Here is a 13,347-nt window from a genome sequence, read left to right as displayed (position 1 = left end):
TAGCTTACCGAAGCATGTCCTTATTGCTTAGGTCAGTATTTTCAACAGCAGAACGGATCTTAACTTTGTAATTGAGTAAGATGGCCCAGAAAAAAAACAACAAAAAAGGCAGCATTTGGTTCCCAAGAGGACAAGAGGGCACAAGGGAAGGGCTTCTCTTTGCAACTCCGTTTAGATGTGTCAGCCAAATAAAAGAGAAAAAATGAATCTGTGCACAGGAATTTTGATCTTATTTCATTTCTCCTGAGATCTGAGGGGAAGGATAAAGGTAGATAATTTCATCCCCTAAACTAGTAATGTTTCTCTGTGGTTCAGTAAAATCTTCTAAGTTCAAGGTAACTGTCAAATGATGAACGCTTTAAAGTAGATGCTGACATCTTTGAAGCTTCTGTCATGGGAGGTCAATCATCATTGAAAATACAGAGGATAGTCAAAGAAGGGCAAGGAATGTGCCATATCATGTCTCTGCATGATGGCATCTAATTTTTTTCTCTCTCTGATCCTAAAAAGAGCATGACATAACAGTTTCGCATTTCTAAAGCCTTAGCAAATTTAAATTATTTAGTGCTTATTTTTCTACCCCAAACAACTCATCTATAATAAAAACTTTTAAAAGGATTGAAAAGTTGGCCTCTGAACCTATATGCTGGGTCTGTACTGAATCTTGCCATGCTCCCCAGCCTGGCCCATGGCTGCTCTGCTCCTCGGGGGTAACTGGCTCATGTTTTGTGTAAATGCCCCAGCCAGCGCAGAAGCCACTGCCTTTCCCGTGGTTTCTGTGGTGGTACTTGGAGAAAGAGGTGCAGCTGGAGTTCCCCCACACCTCCCACAGGGATCTGGCACAGGGCACATGGCTGCATCGGGACCAGCCCCTTACCTGGGCTGCGGCCTCTGTCAGCCCACAGAGAGCCTTGGACGCAATCCCCACACATTCCCCAAAGGCAGGGAGGTCTCCGGTCTTGGCATTCTGTGAAATCCCTGCCATCGATTCACCCAGAACCTGCAAAACAAACGGCCAGCAACATTCTCTATCCAGCATTGCCTCAAACCAAGCGGTAAGGGAGGCTACACTCCAACTTTAATATTCAAGGCTACTTAATTTGGAACATTTGACATTTTCTCCTTTATTTGGATTAAAAAGAGATGGAAGAAAATTACATCATTTCCATTCCACAAAGAGATAAGTACAATGAAAGTATAACCCCAAAGTTATCTATATTCCAAGCAGTTAGAGTTAATATACACAGACAATATAGTAGAGTCTATAAAAGGCAACTCATGGGTGAACGGTCTAAACTGAGAACTAGTTCCCAGAATATAAAAATCATATGCATCGAGCTGTAGGTGAGGTCATAATCAGAAAGCATGATACTCACCCTTCCAGATATCATTTGTCTAGTTACTGACAGTAAAATTTAAATAGAGATCTTTGTTAAGTATGTTTCCTAAATACTGTAAGAATTTTGCCTTATTTTGAAAATCACTGGTGTGGTGTATTCTTTCTTCAGAGATCTTTACAATCACAGCTGAAAGAGATTTTAGTGTTCAGAATCCAACCCAGAGTGGTCATGCATCCTGTACAAGGTCACAGTGAAGGTCACATGGGCAGGTACAGGGTGCCCAATGCAAATTTGGTGTTCCCTCATTATGCCCCAGGAGGGCTGGTCATATTTTCCTTGGCAACAATGATGGAACTGAAGGATGTTTTACCCTGTGGAGAGACTATGGTATTGCCAGGTCTAGAACCCAAAGCAGAGACTATTTGTCAATAAGCCATCTTGGAAGGGAACAAATTCCCTAAAATTGCTTAGATATACAAAATAATCCAGTTTACATAAGGATTTGCAAAAAAGGAACCATTTCTTTGGATCTGAGTGTGTATGCATCTTTCCCTTAGACAATCCATAATTCCATAAAAGGTACTGGATGAGGAAATTCTAGTTTTAGCCCAAATCAAACAGAGTCCTTTTGACATTACCAGCACAGATGTTTCCCCGCTAGAATAAAAGTGACCATGTTTCAGCTACAAAGCCAGATTGCAACAGCTCGACATCCATTCTTCTCCCTTGCATTTGATTTTCACCTTCTGATTTGAAGGCATTCTCAAAAGACATTGGTATGATTACTACAGAGGAGTGTTTCTCAACAGTTTTTTTTTTTTTTATTATTGTTCCACTAAGGAGCCTTTTATGTTTTTTTTCCTAATCAAATGCCAAAGAATAAGATTTTGTTGAGTAAGGTTAAGATAGGAGCAGGGTAACAAGCCATCATATTATCTTAATTTTTTTACAACACCTCTCCAATGTCCTACCAAAACAAAACAAAACAAAACAAAACAATTTCACCCTCCTTGAGAATGCATGCCATGAATAGACTGCAAAAGAACACATAAGAGGATCCCACATAAGTCAAGTCACTGAAGGACTTTCCAAATCAGTTCCGGTGTAGAAAATACACGATTTGACTTACAATAAGACCCATTTGTGAAAAAAGAGAGGAAATGGTTCTCAAAGTATGGTTCCTGGACCACAGGGGCAGGACCTGGGAGATAGTCAGAAATGTAGAATCTCAGCTTCATCTCAGACCTACTGAAACAGAAACTTGGGGGTAGGCAATCTGTATTTAACAAGCCCTCCAGGTGATTCTGATGCACCCTCAAGTTTGAGAAGCTCCTGGGCAAAGGGCTCCACAAATAGGCTTCATGCTACATGTGGCTAGCCCTGCAGACCAGCCACAGGCAGATGTACAGAAGGCACGTCTAAACTTCTCCCCACATTGACAAGCAATGCTAACTTCTGACTTACGGCCTAGGCAGTCTTACCTTGGAGTTTTCCATCACACTCTCAATGCAGTCAAAGTAAGAGAGGTCACTAACAGGTTCATTAGGATTGTCCAACATCCCCTTCACAGTCTACAGAAGAAGAACACAACATAAAAAGCAAGCAAATGTCATAGAGCAAAAGAAATTCAACATCAACTGCCAACTATCAACTCTCCCTCCATATACAAGTTTCTGGTCATGATCACTTTTACTCAGATATTTGAGAATTTAGATCATGGTATCATGACTTCAGATTTCCTGTTAGCAACACGATGCTCATTATAGGGGAGGGGGTCTCTGGTTAGCTTTGCCAGAGATGAGAATCTCTTGTTTTCAGTTTTGAAGGAGAAGAAACAAGGTAAACACAAAAGGATGGCATTTAAAACATATTAGAACATTAATACAAGGCAATACATGCATGGTCAATTAGCACAACTTCTCAGCAGGATAATTCTAAGGAGTTTAAATTTCAAAAGGCTATTCATTCATTTCTTCATGACTAGTAAGAACCCTCAGTTTTTCCAATTTTGGAACATTTTAATGGGAAGGCATGAAAGAAGGTAATTCCCCCAAACTGTCCACTGTGATGGTTCATTTGTTTTTAATTTAAACAGTATAGAAAACGTTTCTTGTTGTTTAGGTCCTCATCAAAGAAATACATGGGTATAGGGCCTGGCTCTGTGTCTCTAAGCCACCAAAAACCATGGCTAGCTCTGTCATGGCATTGTAATGAACTGTGATCACCACTTGTAAGGGACTTTTCCTGGGGATGCAGCCATTTAACCTCCTCCCCAGAGAGTGAGAATGTACATTAGGACCCAGCAATCTTTGGGACACAGCCAACAAAAAGACAGTCATTTGAGTTACAAAGGCTGGTGGGGGGCTGGGAGAGAAGGAAGGGGAACTGCTGAGCTGTTAAAGATGGGAGGGAAAGAGGGCAGTGTAAGGAATGAGCTCATTTCATTCAAGAACCTCCTCCCACTCCTTGGATATTCAAAATTGTTCTATTAACAGCAATCCTAAACTAGTCATATTTTTCAACCAAGGATATCAATAAGGGACGGAGTACTGGCACCTAGGCCAACAGAGCTCATTTAGATCAACAACCTACATATTTATATTTGCAAATGTGAACACAGCAGAATAGGGTAGTAATTCAGCCAATGTAAGAAACATTCTCAACTGTTTTCAGAATGCTTCGGTCCTGTGATAACAATCCCCTTCTCATTTCCAGCTGTGCACAATGGCCTAGTGCCAGTACCAGGGCCTCAATCAAATGCTTCAGAAGCTGCAGTGGGTATTCCCATCATGCCAGACCCATGCTGATCATCCAGAAAATGGAACGTACCTTGGGACAACCAACCCACATCTACTGAGATACTCGTCTGGCATCTCAATATAACCGGCATTGGTTAGGACATACAAGTAGGTACACTGATTTTATGTTTACCCACACACATTCTATGGGGATACATAACTTTTCAAGTATAAATGAGTATGAATATAAAATGAAAAGCACCCACACTGTGCTCTGGGCCCTTAGGGGCCCCACAGCCATCCTGACTGTGTAAGTACTGTTAGTCCTAGGATTCCTCTTACATATTCCCTACATGGTACAGATGCAGTGTATGGGAAAATCATTTTTACTCAAACGAACACCTATCTCAGCCTCTAGCTCTCTCCCCGTTGTTCCAGAAAAATCTCTCCAATATTTTTTAGGTAAAAATTGCTGATCTTCAGCCTACACCCAACATCACAGGCCTCTTCCTGTTTGAAATAAAGAATCCTTTAACAAAATACATCTCATCCTACTGGAAACAGGAGAAGCAGGAATGATAATCCCACTAAATCTAGTTTCTCTTCCGTTTCTTTCCACTTGGATTGGAACTTTGGCCTTAACAGCCTCCGAGGAAAGATAAAAGGCAGGGACAGAGAAGAGAAAACTAGCCCTATAGGGAAAGAACAGACACAGACATAGACAGACAGACACACAGACACAGACACTCCCTCTCTCAAGTCCTCAGCAGCCTTCCCAGGGACCTACCTCGAGCTCCCGCAGGGCATTATCGCACTCTTTCTGGCCCGGAGCTTGTTGGGTACACAGAGTGATGAGTTGATTGATGCTCTCTGTCACAGCTCTGTGACAGAAACAGAATTTTTTTTTTTTTTAAAGATCAACAGTAATTTCCCCTACAAGGCTTTGCAGGCTCACCAGAAATACAATTAATTCACTATTTCAGCTCGGGTCCCCAGGAGAACTCTTCTGCAGAGGCTCTACAACAATCAAAAATAAACCACACCCAGGGAAGACAGAATGAGAAACCCTACCTCGCCTCTGATTATTCATTTGCTAGATCTGGAAGGGGTCCTAATACAGTTGACCTTTGAACAACATGGGTATGCACTGTGCAAATCTGCTTATAGGTGGGTTTTTTTTCAGTAAAAGTCACACCAGTGTGTCTACCTCTCCTTTCTCCCCTTCCACCTCTTCCACCTCTGCCACCTCTCAGACAGCAAGATGAACCCCTCCTCCTCCACTGCCTACTCAATGTGACGAGTAGGAGGATGAAGACCTTTATGATGATCCACTTCCACTTAGTGAAAAGTACATTTTCTCTTATCATTTTGTTAGTTGCTCAACTTACCACGAGAATACGGTACATAATACATTAACATACAACATACAAACTATGTGTTAACTGTTCATGGTATCAGCAAGGCTTCCAGTCAACAGTAGGCTGTTGGTAAAGTTTAGGGAAGCAAAAGCTATACATGAATTTTTGACTGTGCAGGGGTCGGTGCCCCTAACCTTTGCATTGGTCAAGGGTCCACTGTAGTTCTCCTAAGAAAGCTAATACATTCATAAGAAAGAATTCGCAACAAGCAAATAGACCATATTAGCACTATTTAAGACCCTTCATCAGCAGTCCCCGTGGAACAAGATAACCCCATGGAACAAGATAAAAAATGTACAAAATATTTTGTACATTTTTAAATACATGGATATAAAGTGAACTGTGCCTATGATTTTAAAATTTCTTCCTTCCATTAAATTCTATGTGATTGACTGGTTCCCAAAAGCGACCACAAAATTATTCATTAAAATAGCTATTTTCTTTGTTAACATTAACAGAAATAAACTAGGGACTCTTATATGACTTTACCTGTTTCTAAGAGGTAGCCCATAAGTACATACAGAATTGGGGTGGAGTGTGAGAAGAAAATTAATCATTTTGTGCTTTTGATTACCTATTTAGCACAAGTCATTGACAAGGACTCTGTCCCTCCTGGGCAGCCCCTGTTTAATTTGTCTGAAGTAATGACATGGATAATTTTGAAAGTCATGGCCATTCGTAGTTAACGTTTTGTATAGTAAAATATATAGCTCATAGTTGTTTAAAACATTTTTTTGCATATGTAAGCCCCATAGTTCCAGCCCCATTTGTTGAAAAGACAATCTTTTCACCATTGATATGTGTTGCACTGATCTACATGATCAATGTTTTGTCGATACCACACTGTCTTAACGACTAGCTTTACACTAAGTCTTAAAATTGAAAACCCACGCATTTTATAAATGAAAAATCTGAGATAACTCCCAAAGAGGATGCTACAAATAAGCAGCAGAAATAAGACTTAAACTCATGCCTATCTGACTCCAAAACCAAATACATAATTCTTTCCTGCAGTGTCATAACTGGTCCACACTTATGGCAGGGCCCAGAATTCTACTCAGTTTCTAACCACTGCAGCTTTGGCAAGTTAAACAAAAATAAAATAGGCACATATTGCTGTTAATCACCAACACTAATATAAAAGATGCCTCATTTTATTAGTTAAATTGGCTTTGCAGCTTCCCACAGAATATCAAATTAGACAGAAAATGATGTTGCCAATGTACAAAAGCAATCGGCTTAATTATTTGATGAGGAGATACTGCTTTCAATTTCAAATTGAGCTAGGGTGATAGGAAAAATTCTAAAATAGTTTTGTAAGATTGACTCTGGTGATTCATTTATTTGGTGACCACTATTTAATTAGGGTGTCACTGGGAAACACTGCGCTCTCTACGGTGCAAAGCAAAACAAGAACAAGGAGACAGCCGGACAATCCCTAGTTCCAAGGATTGCGGAGGGTGTAGTCCTCAATGCGCGCTTTTAAAGTACCTCCTGGGGAGTCCAGCACCCTGTTCTACATGGTGGTGGCCTTGAGACACACTTCTGAGATAGGCTGGCATATATCAACATATGTGCTATTTCCACATATCACAGAAACTTTCTATTTAGCCTAATTCTCTCTGTGTTTCCTGTTTATCTGTGTTTTTTAAAAAACCTTGTTGCTATATAAAAGTTTCTTCCATTAAAAACTAAGTGTTTATAATTGGTGAATCCAGAGGATATACAGCTGTGGGAAAGCTGCCAGTTTTCCTCAACTCTTAAACTTTTCTGTAGATGTAAAATTTTTTTCAAATAAAAACTTGGGACAAAAACCAACAGACTAAGGGTTTGTGGCTGGGTAATCCACAAAAGTGCCAGCACAGCATCGTGTGTCTAAGTGAGATGCTTGGGTAATACTGAGCCAGAACTAAGAAGCATTATTTAGCTATCACGAATTCCCATAACTAATTTTACAGTCGGGATTACACAGCTAAATACGTGCTAAGTGGTCCGGAGGCAAACGGTTATGTAAATTTGACAATGAAAAACAATATTTATGTTTTAAACCCCAGCAGCTATTTATAAGAGCAAAGAATACGGAGCAACTCAAATACGCAAGAATAGAGGATTAAATAAATATACAGCCCACAAAGGAATCCTGCGGACCCATTAAAAGTCAGTGTGTAGCATATTACTAATGTCACAGATGAATATATGTGTTACATGATTAAGGAAAATAAAACTTACAAAATAGAATAGAATGGGCCTCCCCCTCTAAAAATAAACATATATATGCATAGAAAATGATAGAATGACATATATTAAAAGGTGAAGGGACTTTATAATGTTATTTTGAAAGAAAAAAATTTCAATAAATGTACCCCCCATTAGAAATTAATCAATTTACATCATCATAAAAAATCTGGCCAAAATTAGAAGGGTCTCTGTTCTTTGTAAATCCAAATAGGTCTGAAGTACAGTTACTTTTATTTTTTTTACAATCTTTTTTTAGTGATCAAAGCTACATACGTTCATTTTTAAAAATACAAAAAAGCTAAATAACCATAATGCTACCTTACAGAGATAGTGTTTTCATCTAGGCTTATCTATCTACTCTCAGTTTCTAAAAAAATTGGGATCTACAACTTCAATGGTTAAAAAGGGTTAAGGTAAAACATTATTTAGTGTTCAGAGATGCTGAATAGGTTCAGTTGAAGTGTGAGAGCACTGGCTGGAAGTTTTAAGTAGATACAGAAGTGGGGTGGAGTGTGAGAAGAAAATCAACCTCTTTGTGCTTCTGATTACCTATTTAGCACGAGTCACCCAGTCAGGAGCTTAGAAGGTAAAAAGCAGCAGCAGACATCTGTCTGCCTGCCTCCAGGGAAGAGGCGCCTGGGAAAGGAGGAAAGAGCAAATCCAAATTGACCTTTCTGTATTCCCAGGGTCCTGTTATGTCAAGGCACAGAGATTAAAAAATAATCTAGGCCGGGCGCGGTGGCTCACGCCTAGAATCCCAGCACTTTGGGAGGCCGAGGTGGGTGGATCACTAGGTCAGGAGTTTTGAGACCAGCCTGGCCAACATGGTGAAACCTCGTCTCTACTAAAAATACAAAAATTAGCTGGGCATGGTGGCATGCGCCTGTAATCCCAGCTACTTGGGAGGCTGAGCCAGGAGAATCACTTGAACCCAGGAGGCGGAGGCTGCAGTGAGCCGAGATCGCGCCTCTGCACTCCAGCCTGGGCGACGGAGCGAAATTCCATCTCAAAATAAAAATAAATAAAAACATAATAATAATCATCTAGCTGGGCATGGTGGTTTGTGCCTATAATCCCAGCTACTCCAGAGATTGTGGCCAGGAGTTCGAGACCAGGCTGAGCAACACAGCAAGACTGCCTCTCTTTAAAAAAAAAAAAAAAAAAAATTAAAAATAACAAAAATAATCTTTTATGGCTCTCTAGGATGGCAAGGTGTTTGCAATCTAATCGAAAAGGCAAGACAATGAGAAGACAAGGTACAAAAAGTTGGATGAAAGAAAGCAGTACCAGGGCGGGACACCCGGCAGGGCATGATGGATCGCTGAGCAAGGGACCAGATGTATGTAGGGACTCGCAGGGAGCCGGAAGAAAATGCAAGTCTCAGCTGCGGGGCACAGAGTCTGCCTGAAAGGGAGGGCTCGATGTAGACTGAAGCAATTGGAAAAGTCAGGGCTGAGTGAGATCCTGATTTGGATAGAGGGAAGGAAACATTCTAGGTAAGACCCACAGAGAGCAAAGGTCTCTTGTACACCTTTCTGTTTACGGAGCAAATGCACTCTTCTCGTTTGTGCTGCTTGCTAGACCATCCATCTTCACAGTCTTTGGGGACAGGAGGAGCCCCGTCCAGCAAGAACCTCAGACCAAAGGGGAGCCAGGGGGGCAGGTGCTACCTCGAGTTCCTAGGAAGCACCCTCTGTGGACTGGAAAGCAGCTGAAACCTGGCCCGGGGGTGTGATGCTGGCCGCTGTGGACTTAAAGCCTTCTCAGTTCTGGAGTCCTTCTGGCCAGGATGACTGTGGTGGTGAGCAGTGATTCAGGGAAGGTGTTCAGAGGTAGGATACCCCCTTCGTTTTGGCAACTGCAAGCTAGCTTTCTATTTCCTTGACTAAGTTTAGGGAGCACCTGACCAGCCCCTGGTTGGGGGAAAAAGGCTGATGAATGGGTGACAAAGGGTCTCCAGCTCCACCCAACTTGTCAGAAAAGAGCCAGAACCCAAACAGTTACATGGGAAGAAAATGAACAAACCAGGCCCTAAATAGCAAATGACTTCCTCTCCCCTAGGCATCCAAAACCAAGGGGACAGGTAGGGTCCCAAAAACGTACCCAGGCTCGGAAGCAGAATTAAGAACAGAGGAAAAAGACATCCTCTACTCTTTTCTCCAGAAGCAAACCTTTCCTTCCCAGAGCAAGAAGGACCACAGAGACCACAAATAATAAGGGGTTTGAGACTGTTAACACAGGAGTGGGACAGGGCTGAGTTGGTCCAGGCCTGGGTCCCTGCAGTGGCATTTCTGGGGACTCTGAGGATACACACAGGAAGGACAGGCAGGACCTGACAGTCTCAAGAACAAGGAGGACAGAGGACTGAGGACTGAGACTATGATGATCAGATCCCTTCTGCCCAGCTTCCTGTGCACTTTTATGCAGGACTGTTCTAGGCCCAGATGAAATGAGCGGAGCATGTGGTGAGTCCTGCCTAACTCCACCAGGGCCACATAATGAGGGTTATAAATACACAAGATATAAAGACACACATAATAAGACAGGCCCTGTCTTATTCACAGTGTGCACTCAGCACTGGGCCTCACCCACATCAGGCCTGTGATGAAAATCTATGTAATGAAGACATGAATGAATAAGACAATGAATGAATGAACCCCAGCCTGGCAGAGCTTTGTGTCCCAAGAGGAGCCTGCCTGACCCTCTTGACCTGGATGGAGTCTCTGCTGAGAAACAGCCCCAGGGAGCAGAAGCTTGCCAAAATGTGCCAAAAAACCAAGGAGAATGTGCCAGCGTTTTCTCGCAACAATTCCATCCCAAGACAATCATTTTCACGTGATGATTTTTAAGTGCTTACTTGGCTATGAAAGCACCAGGCTGGGAATTCTCCGTCAACTGCTAAAAGCCAGGACAGAAAGGCAACGAAAGCTTTTTTTTCCCCCCTTTTCCCCATGTCCTTTCTTCAAAGCCACCACCAGGGGGCCTGCACCTATTCACAGAGCCATACACCAGCAATATTCTTTCCGGCTCTGTTTCCTTCTATATCTGGCTTTCAAAAGGGCAATTTATACATTCCCCCTCCTTCCCACAATTTAGGAGAGTGAAGCCATTCCAAGTTGGAAACTGTAATTTTGAAATGATGCAAAAAATTGAAGATAATGAAAAACATCTGAGTTCTGATACCTGGAAATGTCAGTTGCCTTATCCAAAGGCTCCTTTGTAGGAAAAAAAGCAACAATCAAGAGGGGGTTTTCTATCAGAAACAGCTGCTCAACAGAACAGACATCACCCCCAACCCCACCTCCCATCTCTCCCACCATCAAGGGAGGTCACTTATTTACTAGAACAGTCACGAACAAAGCATGAGATGGGAAGATAATTTTCCAGTCCCCTAGTGGCTTTAACTATTGTTTGCAGTTAAAATGTACCTTCCAGGAATAAATGAAGAAACTCAAGGTTTGCAAGCAAACTGCTCTGACAGTGTCTAACCCTTCACACACACACACACACACACACACACACACACACACACACACACACCCCACTACAAGCCAAGAAGGGAGGAAGGACATGTTTGGACCATGGGTACCATGAGATCTTATGTGCTGAGAGCTAAGGAGAGCTTTAAGGATGATGTAGTTCATACCCCCACTTTGCAGATGGGAAAGTTTAGACAGGCTGAGCAACCTGACCAATGCGACTGAGTTAGTCAAGTATTAAAGCTTGGAATATAATTCAGGTCTCTTGATGCCGACAATTTAAAAAACAGCCAATGATCTCCCAGGGGAGACATAAAGATAAAGACACACACACACACACACACACACACACGCAAATTTTGAAAAACCAAGTTTAAAAAAGGAAAGCAGAATCAAAGCTATGCTTTTCAAAAATCACGAATCTGCACATTATGAAAAGGCTTCCAATTGCTCTCTATCCCCTAATAGTCCTGCTTTTAATCTCTCTCCACTGTCAGCTTTCTTATACATAATATGATGTTAAATAATGCTAAGAAAACATGCCTGCACCACCACAGAATCATGACCACCCTACTACTCTCTGGGTTCAGGAAAATGAAAGAGGGGCTGTTGATATGAGAACCCCCTGGGCTGTCACCGCAGTGCTCCACATACCACATTCAACCACTAGTTACTGAACTAACTTGTGGCCCTGGAGCAGAAACTATACTGTTTTACCCACTTCCCTGGGTGAAACCAACAGGAAAGAAGGACACCCAAATCATCCAAAATTCACACTCATGTTTTAATATATTTCCAAAAACAATTTATTCCCACTGCCTCCCTACTCATCTTAAAGTGGAGCCTTCCCCATGTGACAGATACAACATGTTACATTCAATCTAACACTGATGCCAGGCACAGGGTTAAGTGCTCAGTAAAAGTCTGTTGAATGACTTGATGAGCACTGCTTTTCATCTTTACGCTTTTCAGTATTTTCTGATGTTTCAAGAAGCATATATTATTTTATAATCAGAAAGATATAACGCTACTTCAAAAAATCTGTTTAATTCATTGCATTTACAAGTCAAAATGGACCTTACGTCTAAACAAGTCTCTACTGAAAAGGCTGTATGAGAAGACAGAAGACATTTTTAGTGGGGAAAGAACATGGAAATGAGCCAGTTTTATAAAATATCAGAGTGTCCATCACTCTCAGCTCCACCTCCCATGACCTAAGGACAGCACCAATTCTTTTGCTCAGCAAAAGTGGGAGGATGTCAGGCACATCTTCAGACTGCAATGACACTGTCTAACCACACACGAAAGCACATTGTGTCCCACTCCTACCTTGCAGCTGCAGCCAGGAGATTTTTCGCATTGGGAGCTCCTGGATCTACAGAGAGAGACTTGGCAGCTAACAGCAGCTTGCTGGATGCCATCGAGATATTCTTGAGGTTCCCTATCACTTGGATCTGGTCTTCTTTTGTCTGGAAGGTCAAAAGGAGCCGGAGCAATTAGGGCCTGTCCATTTCTTGAAGGAGGCATTCAGAGAGCTAGGAGCAGCATCCTGACACGCAGGCAGGTTATCCGTATAGATCACATTAAACCCAGTTAGCCCGCAGATGCCTAACTCGTTGAGACACTGACCAGTGTCTACCCTTCTCCAAACAGATGCTCAGATCAAGATGCATGCCACGGGGAAAGAAATCCATCCCCAAGTGGGTCAGCCAAGAGCTGTGCTTTTCTCACAACTAGAGGCATTAAGCGGGGAGCAGGGTGGGAGGAGAGTGAGCGAGCTGTGAGCCAATGCACAGACCAGGCAGCGATTCCAGCATCTTGCTCAACAATGCTGGAGTTGTCAAGGAGCTGTACATCTCGGCCTGGCACAAACGACCAGCACTGTCTCGATATTCAGAGCTGACTGCATCCCTCAAGTTCCTGACTCGGGAAAGCACACATTTCTCACCCGGTTGCCATCTGAGAAACAATTCTTTGTAGATACTAGAAGAAGATACACCCTGGTTATCTCTTTTAGGGAGGTCAAAGGAGCGCAGAAAAAACAAACAAAACAAAAAAAAACACAGCTCTGCAAGCTGACACCAGACCAGTCAAGCTCCCTTGTTCTAAACAAGGGGTTTATCTGTTCATCTGA

The 13,347-nt window shown here is 42.2% G+C and overlaps 1 protein-coding gene across 25 annotated transcripts in view; it reads right to left on the bottom strand.

Moving 5' to 3' along the window:
- Positions 1–13,347, bottom strand: part of TLN2 (talin 2) — a 453,861-nt gene that overhangs the window by 91,495 nt on the left and 349,019 nt on the right. For all 25 annotated transcript variants that reach the window (XR_008621180.2, XM_063597112.1, XM_063597104.1 and 22 more), the window contains 4 exons: positions 12,543–12,682; positions 4,866–4,959; positions 2,822–2,911; positions 878–1,000 (listed from right to left, as the gene is read on the bottom strand). Coding sequence is in view for 24 of the 25 variants with exons in the window: in XM_063597112.1 (XP_063453182.1) it covers positions 878–1,000; positions 2,822–2,911; positions 4,866–4,959; positions 12,543–12,682 (447 nt within the window). In the remaining variant the exon portion in view is untranslated. The remainder of the gene's footprint in view (positions 1–877; positions 1,001–2,821; positions 2,912–4,865; positions 4,960–12,542; positions 12,683–13,347) is intronic.

This window comes from Pan paniscus, chromosome 16, assembly GCF_029289425.2.
Source record: "Pan paniscus chromosome 16, NHGRI_mPanPan1-v2.0_pri, whole genome shotgun sequence".
In the NCBI taxonomy this organism is placed as follows: domain Eukaryota; kingdom Metazoa; phylum Chordata; class Mammalia; order Primates; family Hominidae; genus Pan; species Pan paniscus.
This window is presented reverse-complemented; position numbering and strand designations above follow the sequence as displayed.